Raw genomic sequence first — 17,307 nt, forward strand, 5'->3', positions numbered from 1 at the left:
TTTTTAATAATGAAGCCACATTAATCAACATCATGGTTGTATTAATTCCATACTATATTCACTGCTTCAACTACGCAAAGCCATGATTGTATCAACTTCATCCATTATTACATTTTATATGGTTGATTTAAATGGATTCATTATTTCAAAATATCCATTTTAAATAAATAAAATATAAAAAAAAAAATGAACACTTAATAATATCATTTTTTTTAAATAAAAAAAAATTGCATAAAAATTTTGATTTTACTTTGCATTTGAAACAGGGTGTTTATCCTTTTTTTTTAAACCCTGTACAACTTTTTGTTTATTGAGCATTTGTTTGTGTTAATATTTGCTTGTTAAATTTAATTAAATTTTTTTTTTATTTCTTTTAAATTTTAATTAAAATTTTCTTTAATTTGATTGTTTCTAATAATAACCATTAATCAACACTAAAAACTGTTTGTATATAGTATATACAAACCCCTGGTATACCCGCCCCCTTCCCCCATGTGACATAAGGAATTTACAAACATTGACAGAATATTATCCAAAATAATAAACAAAGATTTTTTTTTCAAATTTTGTAAGCAGCAAAATATAACATCTTGTTTTTAAAAATAAAAAATATTTATCAATTAATTTTTCCATATAATAATAAAGTTAACTTTAATATAAATATAGTTGCAAAACAAAAAATAATTTAAAAAAATTTATAAAATAAATAATAAATATTATGCATAAAAAACTATTTTGTTTGAAAATCAAGAAGCAGCATTTATGTAAAAAGCACTTTGTATGAAAATCAAAAAAGATGTTAACAGCATTAATGTAAAAAAATATCAAAATATGAAATCAAATTTTCAAACGTGTTTCATAAAAATTTGAAAAAAAAAACTAAAATTGAAAAGTAAGATTAATTGTTTCACCTTTACTAATATAAAAAAAATGTTTTTGCTGTTTATTTGAACCCCATTCATCAACAGTAACTGAATATGCTCCTTCTTTCACTTCCATATGCATATCTTTTAACTATAAAATTCATATAGAGTCATTACGTTTACTTATTTATTCTTTTTTAATTATAATTAAAGATAAAAATGCTAATATGTAAAAACCATTCTAAATGAATAATAAAATTTTAATAAAACTCAATTTTATAAATTTTTTTTTTAAAAAAAAAACAAATTAAAAAAAAAAAAGTTACAAAGTTTTCAAGTGATCAAGTTTTTTAATATAAAAACATATTTTATTTTCTAACAAATTGAAAATCAAACAGTGAGAATACTCATTGTATTACAAATAGTTGAATCCACACAGTAGTACAAATAATTCCTTAATGTTCTCGCAAGTAGGTGAGAGTGCTTAATGTTTTTGCAATAATAAAATAGAACAATTATTTCTTGAAAAAGCCTTTTTCAAGAAAAAATTATTTTATATTAGCACAAATATAAAATAATAGTATATATATATATATATATATATATATATATATATATATATATATATATATATATATATATATATATATATATATTTATAGTAGGATTATGACTTTTTAACATTTTGTAAAATAATTAATTTTCTGTGTCATAAATCAATGAACTTTAGCACAAAAGTAATGAAATGGGTTTTATTCTGATTAATTTTCAAAAATGGTTAACCACAACACAAAATTACGATTACAGTAGCATTACAACTTTCTGAAGCCTAGAATTTTCTTGAACCTTATAGAATTTTCAATAACTTTCTGGACTGTTCTGGATGTTTTTTTAAATTAATGAAACTTTTTAGAATTTTCTGGAGTCTTTTAGAAGTTTATGGAAATCAGCAAGAATTAGACTAAATAAACTGCCTGATTGAGCAATGCTTATAATTATATATGAAATTATGTTCACAGAATCATCGTCATCTAATATTTGATGTATAATTATAATGCTTATAATTATACATCAAATATTAGTATAGATGAGGATGATTCTGTGAACTAAGAACAATGATGTAATTATTTTTTAATTAAAAATGTAAACTGATTAGGGAAAGGTATTTTAGGAGTTATATTCTATCAAAAAAGAAATATTAAAAGCTGAACTAATTATGTTTATAGCGCGCTGCGCAGAACGGTAAAATAATAAACTTTTTCATAAAGTCATACTGGGTAACATTTAATTTGCAGATAACATTGAATTAAACCTGAAAATGTTTTCAATTTTTTTTCTTTGGTAATTTCTTTGCTTGTTCTTCAACCAACAAAAATATGATAAACTACTTTTTTTACAGAAGTTTTACTATACTTAAATAAATTTTTGTATTATATTTTTGTTATATTTGATGCAGGTAATCTGTGGTGCTTGAACTAGACTGAGCAATGAAAGCCCAAAGAGAAATGTAAAACGTTTCTATTGAAAAAACTTTTTATATAGGAGGATAAATAATAAAAACAAAGAAAACTGAACAGATGTTCAGAATAAACAGATTTATTTTAAAAAGAAAAAGCTTATACACAAATCATAGTCAACAAAAAATTTATTGTTAAAGTATACCTAAAACAAAACAGGACACATAAGAAACAATAAATCTTCATTAAATATAAAAGTTTAACTTACTTATATATATGCATAGATATATCAACATTTAAAATGAATAAATATAAAATGATAAGAGGTATAAGATAAAGAAAAAACATTATTGCTTTTGTGTAATCATAATTCATGTAGTGGTGGTAATAACCTTCTCCTCAAAATTAAATTTATTACTATTGGCATTTCAAAGAGGCTTAGCGCTAATACCTAGTTTATCCCATCAGATAAACATTATCGCCATTTATAATTTACCCCACAACCTACGCCTGCTTTATACTGCAGTAAAGAGACTTAAAACAGAAACTACAAACAGGCAAAACCCTAACTACACTCAAATTTGGAAAGTACAATTTTTAATGAAATAATATGGAGAGTAAGAAATGTGAATTTAATATCAAATAACATAACAAAATGAAAAGTAATTAAATCAAAATATTAATTATTATAAAATAAAAATTAGTTAACATTTTTTTTTATTTTAAATAAAAAAATAATAAAAAATAAAATAAGCACTTACCATATCACTGGTCAAAAAATTTGTTGAAATAAATAAATAGAAAATAATAAATATAAAGATAAGTTCTAATAGAAAAAACTTAAAATACTATATTACACCGCATATGTAAAAAACGTCATAAAATAAAACTTTATTAAAACCACAGCTAGTCACTGGTACTTTTTGGAGAAATACACTTAAGCTGATAAGTTTGAGAAAGAGATAAGATATAAGGTAGATACCTCTCAATACCATTTCAAGAGATAAGTTATAAGATAGATACCTCTCAATACCATTTCAAAAGATAAGATAGAAGATAGATACCTCAATACCATTTCAAGAGATAAGATAGAGAAACTTATGTAAAATTAGAAAAACAACAAAACCAAATACAAAGTTTACGAAAACCTCACACTGTCATAGATACATAGATTGAATTTTGCTAACCTATCAAAAATATAACCGTGAAACCTAAATTAGTCTTGAAATCAAATAGAAATTATAAAAATTTATTAATCTTAAGAAGAAAAATGGTAAAAAATAAAATAAAAGAAAGCAACAACAACGATAACAACAAACAAAGCCACTACAACAAAAAACGTCAAAAAAACCACCACATAACAAGCTTTGCCAGGAAGACGTGCAATTTCATGTCATAATATGACCACACAATCACTATTTGATTTTGACAACTCGACCACTTCTGTTAATATCTTTTGAAATTTTAAAATAAAAATAACTTAACTAAAATTAAAATAAAAGAAACAAAACTAAAACTTAATAAAATAAATAATAAACTATAACGATAAAATTATATAAATTTCGTTTGGAATGAATAACTTTGAATCTTCTTTACTTTACTTCTTAACTTTGAATTATCTTTACTGATGTTTTTATATTATATTACTTTTCTAAATAAAGTAACAACTTACATCAAACAATTGTTTAATAAATATGCACATTTAAAAGTTAAAATAAAAGATTCTTTACAATTCTTTGCACTAACGTAAACAAAAGAAAAAATAATTAAATTGTTTTTTTAAAAAGTTTATATAATTTTTTCCTTTATTTAAAGACATCTATTATAAAAAATACATACTTATATGTATAAAAAATATATATACTATTCATTATTATTTTTATAAATAAATATAAAAAAATATATTAGTAAAATAAAAAATCATTAGATTTGTTACTTTATTTAATAATAATAAATTAAAAAATAATGCATTTTAATAATATAAAATCATAAGTAAAGATCAAGTTTATTTAAATCAAACGGCTTTCAAAAAAGTTTGCCTTTTTTTTCTTCACAAAAAAACCTTTCTACTTTTCGAGCGAATTAACTCTAATGATTCTTAAATAAAGTTTTTTAAAGAGACCAATGCTGTTTAAAGTCATTGCTTATAAAATTAAAATTTTTTTTCATAAATTTTACTTTTTTTATATTTTTTTATAAAAAAATCTGATATAGTTAAATAATATAAATAAAAATGTATACAACTTCCAATGATACTTTAATTAAAATCATTAGCTACTTTATTTAAAAGCGTTTTCCTAATTTAAAAACATTAGTAAAGATAAATGAGTCAAAGTTATTTATTTTTATCATAATTAAAAACCAATATTTTCAGCGCATTTGTTAAAAACTGTGATTAAATCGTCAAAACAAAATATTAATTGAGTGGTCATATAGAGACTTGAAATCACATACCTTCTTGGCCAACCCTGACGTAAGGAAAAGGTGAAAAAATTAAACAATATGTTAAATGGATTAAAATGAAGTAAAACATTTAAACCAATATAAGCAAATTATTTTGGCAATTTTTTTTTTTAAGAAAAAAAAAATTCAATTTTAACTTGCATAACCTACAAAAACACAAAGTTGAGTAATAAACTGTGTTCAATAGGTAAAGAAAATAAAGAAAATAAAAAATTTGCCCCTAAGATTAAACCTAAATCAATTATGAAGATTGTAAATGTTGTAATGACCTAGTACAAATATGTCGAATTGAGGTGAAACCTCTTACTACAATTAGTTTTTCATCTGTTGATCTGATGAACACAAAAGAATCTGGAGAGGTTTTGCCACTTACATATCTTGCAAACTCTCAATCAAAAACTAAAGATCTAAGTAAAAAAGAAAATCACAGAAATGTTAACAAAACCAATTAATTTATCGCAAGCAAATGATAAATTGATTAATAATTAAAAGTTCTTAAACTGATGTTTTGTTTTTATTCTGTCAATGCCATAAACTTTAACATAAACTTAACATAATGTTTAGTTTATGTTAAAGTTTATGGCATTGATCTAAGAGTTAGTCTCTATAAGCGCCTATTAGACCCATATTTTATGGTCCCATATTTTTTTTGGGTCCAAAACATTTTAACATTTATATTTATATTAATTCTTTACATTTTTACATTTTAGCCAATTTTTGCAACATGTTGTATGTACATATTTGCACAATTGTTCCTAATTTTGTCAGTTTTTAAATGTTGAAGCCCGAATCAGTTTTACATTTTTTTTAACCACATAATTCTATTATATTCTAACACATATTCTAACATAAATCTTTCACACCTATACCAACTTTTGATTTCAAAAATTTTACAATGTGAAATTGCCCTAATCTGTATTCACCAGACGGCAGAGTCAAATAATATAGAAATACAATAGCATTTATATTTAATATTATTGCCTTTGAGAAATATATTCAAGTATTATCTTTAATCAAAATGACCTATAAAAAAAGTGCTTCCATTATTGATAGAAACAAGACAATCTGAATGAAGAATATGGTAGGATTTTATGAGCCATATAGGAAAAGAAGAACTGTTCCGCTAGAAAAACAATCACTGAAAGATAACAGAATACCACTCAAAATCCAAATTATTAGTCACTGTCTGTTCCTGGGAGCAACCACTATTAGAGTTGAATGTTACTGGAAGAAAAAAGATGAAGTTTATAGAGCAAGATAATGATTGACAGATGACTTAATGACTTAGATGGTTGCAAATTATATGAATCAGGAAAGCTAGATGAAGGAAGTAATTCCAAAGACCTGATGTTCGAGGAAAAAAACTAGATGAATAAGAGTTTTTGGAGCACTTAGGAGCAGTCACAGTAAAAGGACAAGACTAATTGAATGACAAGTAACACAAGAATGAATTTTAGTAGATGGCACAAGAGACACTAGAGTAAGCTGTTCAGTGTGATGAGCATAAAAGTCACCAACAACAACGATATTGGCTGATGGATAATGAGAGAGGGCTTGGTCAATTTGATCAGAAATAACATCAGAAAAAGTGCAGTCTTGAGATGAAGGAGAGCAATATAGAACAAAGAGAAAAGCAAAAGACATTTCCTGACAAATAAATGAGAACATATAAAAACTAATAGATGAGAACACATAAAGCAAATTGAGAAAGAATAACAAGTTTATGGCAAAAAAAATGAAATTTTCCACATATATCAATTCAAGTCATATAGGCAAAACTGGATCAAGTGCGGAAGACATACAATAAATGTGTAAAACAAAGAAATACAATGAAAAATTTGATATAACAAAGAAATTCAATGAAAATTTTGATATCACAAAAAAAGATGGTGAATGGTTCTGCAGTAAGGACAAAAGATTGTATCATCTTCAGATTGAAAGGAAAGAAAGTCGGGTATACAACTGGAAAGACTGCTAATTCAAAAATTATCCATCCATCCAAAGGAAAAAAAGTGTTCTTGAATCCTACTTCACACCAGTAACAGCAACAGCATCAACTTCACAAACCAAGTCTGAGGCAGGAAATTAAGTCTGAAGATTCATAAGTGCCAGTAAAAATTACAAAAAAATAAAAATTAGTAACATCTTCAAAGTGATCAACCAGCAACTTGTAAAGAACTACAAGAACTACAAGAACTACAAATATATATATATATAAATATATATATATATATATATATATATATATATATATATATATATATATATATATATATATATATATATATATATATATATATATATAAGTAAACCTTGATAACAGAATCGAATCAACTGCCCCTGCCCAAGCCTTCATAACACTAAAAGATCATAAACCAAATTTTCAAAACAAACTTCCTAGTAGGTTATTGGTTACCTCAAAAAATGAGATCGGACAAAATTAATAATATTCTTAGAAATAAATTAAATTCGCAACAGTGGAAAAATACCACTGATGTTATAAATTGGTTCTCCATAATCGAAAATAAAAATGAATGTACATTTATTCAATTTTACATTAATGATTTTTACTCCTCAATAACTGCAGATATTTTAGATAAAACAATTGAATTTGCAAAAAGCCACACAGTTATTCCTGATGAAACAATCCATATAATAAAACATTGTAGAAAAACCTTGCTTTATTTTAATAAGGAAACTTGGAAAATGAAAAACATACATGACTGCTTTGATGTAACAATGGGCAGTTATGACAGAGCAGAAATTTGTGAATTTGTTGGACTACATATTTTAGATTTATTAAGTAAAATAATCAATAAAAAAGATTTAGGCTTTTATCGTGACGATGGTTTAATAGTAATGTGTAATTACTATTAAACCATCTAAATTATAAAAAAATTTTTAAATATTTCTTTCAAATCGAAACAAAAAGAAATTTAAAAATTGTGAATTTTCTAGATATCACATTTAACCTCTCTGAAAATTCGTATAACCTTATTAACCTAATTCACATACGCCTTTCAAAAAACTAAACGATGAATTATTGTATATTAATATTAAATCAAATCATCCATCATCAAATATTTGAAGATGCCCTTAAAAAAAGTGGTTTTGAAAATATTGAACTAAAATTTGACCCTGAAAAAAAGAATATAAAAAAGAGAAATAGAACTAGAAATTTAATTTGGTTCAACCCCCATATAGCAAAAATGTTTCCACTAACATAGGAAAAGTGTTTTTAAAATCGGTCGATAAGCATTTATGGCCCTCTAATAAATTAAATAAAATTTTTAATCAAAATACAATTACAATTAGCTACAGTTGCACAAAAAATATAGAAAGAGTTATAAAAGGTCACAATAATGCTTTGTTAAACAAAAAATAAATCCTAAATGAAAAAACTACAGAAAATTGTAATTGTAAACAAAAAAACAATTGTCCAATGAGTGGAAGTTGTTTATCTAAAAATGTGGTATATAAATGTCTAGTTTCCTCTAAGAATGTACCTGATAAACAATATATTGGCATAACAGAGGGTGAATGGAAAAAACATTTTGCCAATCATAAGCAATCTTTTAAAAATATAAAGTATTCAAAAGACACCATGGTGTCATAATATATATGGGAATTAAAAGATAAAAATATTGATGATTTATAAAATCTGAATTGGTCCATCCTTAAAACAGCGCCTGCATATAACAATATTTCCAAAAAATACATACTAGGCCTTCAAGAAAAATTTGAAATAATTACATATGCAAACCAAGAATGCTTATTAAACAAAAAATCGAAATTAATTTCTAAATGTAGGCACAAAAATAAGTTTCTCCTAGAAAACTATAAAATAAAAGAGCTCAAATAATAGTTAAATCCCCTCTTTTAAAAAATATTTATTTAAAAAAGCATGAGTAATCAGTTCTAAAGAATTCTTTTTATAATAATAACAATATTTATTTTATAATAATAATTATTTATAATAATAATATTTTATAATAATAACAATTTTTATAATGTTGTTGGTGACTTTAATGCTCACCACTCTGAATGGCTTGGCTCTAGTGTCAGTAACTCTGCAGGCATTAAAGCCCACAACTTTTCCCTTTCTTAATCCTTAACTCAAATAGTCAACTTTCCAACTCGCTTTCCTGACAACCCGAATCATCTACCTTCTCTACTCGACTTATGTCTTGTTTCTGATCCTAGTCAGTGCTCAGTTTCTCTACATTTATCCTTAGGTACTTCTGATCACGGTTTGATCTCTCTAAAACTCATTCTTGTTCATTGCCTGAATCACCCTATTATCGAACCTCTTACAATTACAGTAAAGCTGACTGGGATTCTTTCCAAGATTTTCTCCATGATGGCCCATGGATAGAAATCTTTCGTCTTCCTGTCAACAAATGTGCTTCTTACATAACTTCGTGGATTCAGGCTGGCATGGAATCTTTTATTCCCTCTCGACGATTCCAGGTCAAGCCTCACTCTCCTCCATGGTTTTCCTCACACTTTGCTGCTGCAATTGCCAATCGAAACCATAACTTCCATATTTATCAGCAAAACAATTCTCCAGAAAACAGACGTCTGTTTATTACTGCTAGAAACAATTGTAAAAAAGTTTTGTCTAACGCCAAAACCCGCTATTCTCAGGTCATGAAATCTCGTATCTCATCTCAAAAATTAGGCTCTCGTGACTTCTGGAGAATCTTTAATAATATCAATAATAAGGGCAAATCTATAATTCCACCTCTCTTGTATGGTTCAGACTTTGTCACCTCACCTAAAGACAAAGCCGAATTGTTTGCTAAAAACTTTTCTTCAATATCATCTCTTGATTCCACTAGTTGCGTTCTACCTGATATTGCCAATAAACAGGTTGATCCTTGTTTTCCAGCCTGCTGGAAAGCGGCATCTGTTATCTCTATCTTCAAAAATTCTGGAGAGCGATCTGATTTGTCTAACTACCTTCCCATAAGCCTTCTTCCTATCATAAGCAAGGTTTTTGAATCTTTATTTAACAAACACTTAATTTCTCATCTTGAATCTAATAACTTACTTTCTGACCATCAATATGGATTTTGATCTTCTCGTTTTACAGCTAATTTGCTAACAGTAATAACTGACAGGTTTTATTGTGCATTAGATGAAGGTGGAGAGGTTAAGGCCATTGCTCTTGACATTTCAAAAGCTTTTGATAAAGTTTGGCATGCTGGTCATCTCCATAAGCTTTCTTCTTATGGTGTATCCGGCAACATTTTTAAGACCATTGAATCCTTCCTTTTCAATTGTAGCATAAAAGTTGTTCTCAATGGACAACACTCTTCTTCTTATTCTGTAACTTCAGGGGTTCCTCAAGATTCTATCCTTGGCCCTATACTCTTTTTAATTTACATTAACGATCTTCCAGATATTCTCACATCTAAGGTGGCATAGTTTGCTGATGATACTACCATTTATTCTTGTTGCGATAAGAAACCAACACCCTCTGCTTGGAAGGGGCATTTGAGCTTTAAAAAGATCTCACTTCTGCTACAGCATGGGGCTCACAATGGCTGGTGAACTTTAATTCAGATAAAACTAAACTTTTTTCAGCCAATTGTTATCGCAATAATTTAGATCTTCCTATATTTATGAACGGTGATGTACTCGATGAGTCACCTACTCTTCATATTCAAGGATTAACTCTTACTTCCAATCTTTCTTGGAAACCATATATCAAATCAGTTGCAAAATTAGCATCTGCTAAGGTTGCATCTCTTTATCGAGCTCCTCACTTTCTTACTTCGGATTCTATTCTCTATCTCTATAAATCTCAAGTCTGGTCTTTTATGGAAAACTGTTCCCATATCTGGGGCGGATCTTCTAATGATGCCCTTTCTCTTTTAGACAAGGTGCAAAAACGCATTGTAAACATAGTTGGACCTGCTCTTGCAGCCAACCTCCAACCATAATCACATCATCGTAATGTTGCTTCTCTTTCTCTTTTTTACAAATACTATAATAGGCACTGCTCTAAAGAGCTAGCATCTCTTGTGCCATCTACTAAAATTCATTCTTGTGTTACTCGTCATTCAATTAAGTGTCATCCTTTTTCTGTGACTGTTCCTAAGTGCTCCAAAAACATTTATTCGTCTAGTTTTTTTTCTCGAACATCAGTTCTTTGGAATTCGCTTCCTTCATCTTGCTTTCCTGATTCATATAATTTGCAATCCTTTAAGTCGTCCGTCAATCGTTATCTTGCTCTACAATCTTCATCTTTTCTCTTTCAGTAACTTCCAATTTTAATTAGTGGCTGCTTGCAGCCTTGTTGGAAGCGAAGATGTTTAAAAAAAATAATAATAATAGCATTAGCAAATATGACAAATGTGTGAAAATTTAGAGTAGTTAAGACATTCGCGACTTCCTGTAATTTAATCTTTGGTATAAATTGAAGTTTTATTAATTTGATCATTCATTTCTGATGAGTCTTTATTGATGAAACACAGTGTTGAATGAAAAAAAATCTTTGTTAAGTGATTTTCTACTAATTTATATATATATATACACATTAGTTATTATAATTAGTATATTATAATTTATTTATATATATATATATATATATATATATATATATATATATATATATATATATATATGTGTATATATATATATATATAAATATATATATACATACATATATGCATATATATATATATATATATATATATATATATATATATATGTATATATAGATATATATATATATGTGTGTGTGTGTATATATATATATATATATATATATATATATATATATATATATATATATATATATGTATGTATATATGTATATATATATTTATATACAAATATATATATGTATATATATATATATTTTTTTTTTAGATTATTCACCTCCCCAAGGCCCGAAGGGGGTCACTACAGTCGAGGAGGCTACTCATTTTTTTGTGTTTTTTTTTTTTTTGAGTTTTTATTCGTGGTGCAACCCCCTCTCAACTCTTTAACTCCGAAACACAAACCTTGCCGAGCAAGGCCGCTGTGCGGAGAAACTAAGTTGATATATATACATTTATATATACCATATATATGCATATATGTATATGCATATATGTATGTGTATATATATGTATATATATATATATATATATATATATATATATATATATATATATATATATATATATATATATATATATATATATATATATAAATAAATTATAATATACTAATTATAATAACTAATGTGTATATATATATACATGAATGTATATATTTTGTGTGCTGAAAAGTATATAAAAAACTCGTTATTTATGAGCTACTTAAATAATGTTAATCAAAACTTTAAATAAAAACATTACCTCGCACTTCTCAGTTGTCTTCACAATGCACTCTAATACTAAATCCAAACTGTCCTTAATAAAGCAAAAAAAATAACAGAACAAAATTTTAAAACTATATAGCTTTTGCTAATAGACATAGTTATTTCAGATTTTACAAAATTTATAAACTCCAAATTGTCTTAAACAAATTTAAAACAATTTGAAGTTTAGCATCAAGATAATAATATAAAGTTCTAAATATATTTGTGAAGAATATTTGCATAATTAATCTTTGTTTATAAAAACAAATGCTTAAGCATTTGCAAGCAGGGCAACTAACAATACCCCACAATGATGAATGTCAGCCTATTTTGCTTTTGAATTTCCATAAAAAATAGGTCCTACTGATTTTTAAAGGCATTGACTGATATGACAGATACAATAGAGTTTGGAAGAATATTTTAGCCAGGTATGATGCGATTCCAGAAAAATCCTCTTTATGTACTATTAGAAACTGTTTGATATTGAAAATAATGACTTTGCCCTCAGAGGCCTCTGGCAGATCACTATGCACTCAGTGTTAGAGCTAGTTTGTTCAGTCAAAAAATTCAACTTTTGTTAAGACCATAGTAGATACTAAACTGGACAAAGTCATCTCTACTACAAATAAAAGTTGTTTGAAACATAATAATACTTCATGAGTTACTTGTTTTATATTGTTTTAACATGTTTTATTTTAATTCTAAATTTCGCAGAAAAATTTTCAGGTGAATTTAGAGGTAAATTTTAAATTTGAAAGAGTAAATTTTTGTGGAAAAAATAATAATTTTTTTTTTAAGAAAACTTTAGGAAAACATTTCTTGAGGGGATTTGGACTTATTGGCTTATTTCCATGACTTTAACCTAATCGACAAGGGGTTATACCTCTACTTGCTTTGAGCGCTTAAGTGTTTTCCAAATCAACTTGGTGCTTGAAAACAGGGCCCTAATTCAAAACAAAAGATGTTTTTGAAAGAAACTCTTAAAATTAAATCTTAGATTAATCATATGAAAAGAGGCTTCTTGCTTTAAAATAGCCTTGGGCCTCAAAAAGACCCTGTTGTATTGACTGGGGATCAAAAAGTAAGCAACAATCCTAAGTAAAAGGGTTTTATCTACTGCCCATTCTTTTTATTTTAAGCTTTATTTTCTTTTTTTAATTTACACTTTTTTTTATAATTTACACTCAATGACACCCATGTGGTGTAGCAGTTGTACCAGTCTAGCTACAGTACTGTCATTTTATCTCAATAAAGAAACTATTTTATTCCTTTCTAAAACAAGATACCTTTTTTTCATGTTGCGAACTTTGAAAAAGTTTAAGTTTTTGCTTATTTTACAATTTATAATCATTAAAACATCATTATCATATCATTGTATTATTAAAACTTTTTCATTTCCTGCGCATAAAATAAACTTTATCTCAAGTTGTATAAAAGAATATTCAGTAGATTAAACAAACATACATTTCATGAAGTATATATTTTAACAGCTATATAACATGTGATAAATTGTTTTTAATACATTTTGAATATTATATTTTTAATTTAACAATTAACATTGCCTTTCATTTTAATAAAAAACCATAAAATTTTCCAAGCAGTAATTTTTCAAAAGTTACCCAAAAATTTTCAGGTAAATTTTACCTTTATGACACTAGATGAAAACTAACATGAGTTACTAATGGTTACAAGAGTTACTAATGGTAAAAAAGTGCAATGCATGTAAATCCTTACCTACATAAGTGAAATTCTTAATCCTTAAATCCTTACCTACATAAGTGAGGATTTACACACTTCATCATTACACAAATTTATACACCATTAAATATCATTTAATTCTGACATAGCATGCACTATTACTATGCAGAACTGTATTACTGCATATCAAAGGTTACATTATAAACAATATATATGTATATTTGTATATATATATATATATATATATATATATATATATATATATATATATATATATATATATATATATATACTTAATACCAACTTTAAACATTTTAAAAGATTTTAATTTGATAAATTTTTTGTTAGAACTTTGAGCAGCAGTGAAACATTAAAACAACAGTGAAAGGTTTACTTTGCCAACAGATGAAATCTTTACCCTAAAACAACTGAAAATTTAAATTATTATTATACAGTACAATGTCTCTAAATCGAATTTTATGGGGAAAAATAAATGTTTGAATTAGAGAGATTTTCGAATTAAAGAAAGTTTTTCCAAATATTCTTTTCAAAGTAATAAATAGAAATTAAACAAACAAATAGTAATTCTTAGGTCTAAATGCAATATATATTATGTGCTTTAAACTGTTAAAAATTTCGTTTTACAAGTAATTGTATATTGTCTTTTATGAGCTTGTAAATCCATGTCAAGGATACAATTTATATTTTTACGAGCCTTTGTCAAATTATCTCCAATTTAAATTAATTTTCCTTAAATTAGTCTAGCCATTCTTCCACACCTTGAAAATTTTTGAAGCTTAACTATTTCGCAAAATGTAAAGCTTTTTATTCTACTAGCAAATCATTCATTGGTACATTATCAGCTTCAGAGAGAATTTGTTCTTGTTGTTTTCTTTGCTTTCTATGTTTTCTTTATGCAGTCTCCTTGATGCTATTATTTTTTTTAAACCTGAACCGCGCTTTTTTTGTAACTAGAAGAGAAAAATTATATGAGTCTTGAAATTAACTTTAAACAGTCCCTAAAAAGCAAACAAACAAACATGTAAATAAAAAATTTTGGGGGGGGGCGAAAATTTGGGTGCTAGACTTTTTCGTCACAGTGAGCAGAAAAGGAAAAAAAAAATTAAAAATTTGGAAAATAAAAAATTAGTAAATTCATATATTTTTATTGACACTAGTTGCAGTAATTAGGCATTTATTCAGTTATAAAAACTAAATTATGCAAAACATCATAATTGGTCCTGAAAATTAATTTTATTTTTAACAAAATTGCAAAAAAAATTTGAACAACAATTCATATTGACTAGATAAATAATAAAAAAAATATTGATTCCTTCAAGCACTTGTGATATTTGAAGTAGCTCAAACTGTTTAGTAACAAATACCGTATATATTGACTAGGTAAGTTATAATACTGTAATTTGAAATCCTTTTTCTAAAACAAGCTTTTTATAGGTCTGTTTTATAAAAATATTTATAATAGATTAGGTTATACTCTATGAAATTTCATGAAACAGTTAGATGTCGAATTAAGACAAAGATGAGCATCGCACTTAGTGCACTTGATTACTGGTGCTGCCTTACAACTTGGAAATCTGCTTCTCCCTCTTATTGTTACAATTGGCCAATGACCAAATTGATCATTTTGAATAGGTTTAGGGGGAATTTTAGTTGCAGCTCCTTCACCTCCCTTAGAAACCTTTGCTCTCTGAAGCTCATCAACATCACTTGATGGTCTACCTCGCTTGGTTGGAACTTTGTTTTCATGAGTAAGACACAGGGCTATTTGATATTTAAATGTTTAAAGTTTTATAATTTTTCTAGGATCCGTTATTCCACTAAGTCTTGCGTCTCGCCTGTATGTGTTCCATGCTTGAACGACTATGGTGTCAAGTAAATAAAAAATTATCTGATGATACCATTTCTTTGATCGTACTGGATTTCTATAAAGGGCAATAAGCATGTCTAGCAGGTCCACCCCTCCCATACACTTGTTGTAAAGTTTCACACCAGACAATCAACATCAATTCTTCTTTTATTCACTCTGTCATAACGACTTATTTTGCCAAGGGGTGCTATACCAGCATAAGTAGAAACTAACATTACCCCACGGTTATAATACCACTTTATTGCTCACACCTCAACATCATTGAAGAGAGTTGTATGAATAACAGATGCACCTCTCCCTTTCTTTTTGAGTTCCTTATCATTTGGCACATTGCAACTAGGTAATCTATTCAGCCCAGCTGTGCCAACATAATGAATACCTACTTTTTCACAAATTTGCATTCAATGCATCAGCTAAAGGCCTAATTTTTAAAAGTTTATCTGAGCAGTTTTCAGGACGTTTCTCATTATCGACCACATGAAGATTTTTTTTTATGGTTTCAAATCTCCTACGACTCATGACATCTGCTACTTTATCGTAACGCATCTCTCCATCCCAATACATTCGACTACAACTCATTTTAACAATACAGGTCAATTAAATTATTCCAATGAACTGCTCAATTTCCTTTTCATTTACATCTAGAGGCCTATTTATATCACATTGTAGGGCATAACGATTTGACTCTACAACAATGTTTGATAAAATTAAATCATCCAATATATCACAAAAATATTGAATTGATTCTTTTACGGGCTGACCTTCATATAGTTTTCCAGTGAATGGAACATTGATAGTGACATTTTTATCTGGATCCTTTCTTCTCCAAATTTGGGGTCTTTTTCTATTACGATTACCTCTAGGACCATTCGATGTGGCAGCCGCAGTGGGACCATTTTGTTCATCAGGTTCATCTGGATCTTCGGTTTCACTTTCTTCTGTAACTTCTGAATCATCTACACAGAAAAAAATGCCATTTATAAGTAAACATTTCTATATTCAGAAATAGGCCTATGATAGGTAAATAATGCGGAAATTAATTAATTTGTGTCATTGAAGTAAATTAATTTATGCTTACCGGAAGAATCTGAATCTTGTTCTAACGCTTCAAAAGGAATTGTAGGTTCAGCTTCATTTTCTGATTCATCAGAGGATGAGCTGTCATCAGGATCAGAGTCAATTGAAATTGGCGTAGCAACTCCTTTCCTCCTTCCGTAAAAGAATTTTGAATTGAAAAAAGCCATAGTATCCCTAACTTGTTTGCCTAAAAATAAAAGAAAATTGTACTTTTATAGAAGACTATTCTAATAATTTAAAGCATAGTTATACATACGCAGGTTGCCTACGTTTATAGTAAGTACTTTTAGAAAATATTGAAAATAAATCGATATAGAAAAAAATGTTGGGAATATATTTATTATTACTATATAATAATCTTCAATAGTATATAATAATATGCAAAACCTGCAAAGTTAGCCTATTTAGTTACACAGTATATTGTATGAAAATATTGATCCATCAATCTTACCATCTTCAAAAAATTCAATGACATTACATAAATAAATCCTATAAGGGGGGGGAGGA

The 17,307-nt window shown here is 27.1% G+C and overlaps 1 protein-coding gene across 3 annotated transcripts in view; it reads right to left on the reverse strand.

The window, feature by feature from the left end:
• Positions 1–545: 545 nt before the first annotated feature.
• LOC124816217 (uncharacterized) overlaps positions 546–17,307 on the reverse strand; it is a 27,426-nt gene continuing 10,664 nt past the window's right edge. The window contains exons 2-5 of one of the 3 annotated variants that reach the window (XM_065814732.1): positions 16,802–16,987; positions 16,485–16,679; positions 12,136–12,184; positions 546–1,014 (exon numbers count right to left, since the gene is read on the reverse strand). In XM_065814732.1, coding sequence (XP_065670804.1) covers positions 12,174–12,184; positions 16,485–16,679; positions 16,802–16,967 — 372 coding nt within the window. In that variant the 5' untranslated portion in view covers positions 16,968–16,987 and the 3' untranslated portion in view covers positions 546–1,014; positions 12,136–12,173. Of the gene's footprint in view, positions 1,015–12,135; positions 12,190–16,484; positions 16,680–16,801; positions 16,988–17,307 lie in introns of all 3 variants that reach the window. The other 2 variants (XR_010642774.1, XM_065814733.1) reach the window with 2 other exon arrangements.

Source organism: Hydra vulgaris, chromosome 12, assembly GCF_038396675.1.
Source record: "Hydra vulgaris chromosome 12, alternate assembly HydraT2T_AEP".
Taxonomy (NCBI): domain Eukaryota; kingdom Metazoa; phylum Cnidaria; class Hydrozoa; order Anthoathecata; family Hydridae; genus Hydra; species Hydra vulgaris.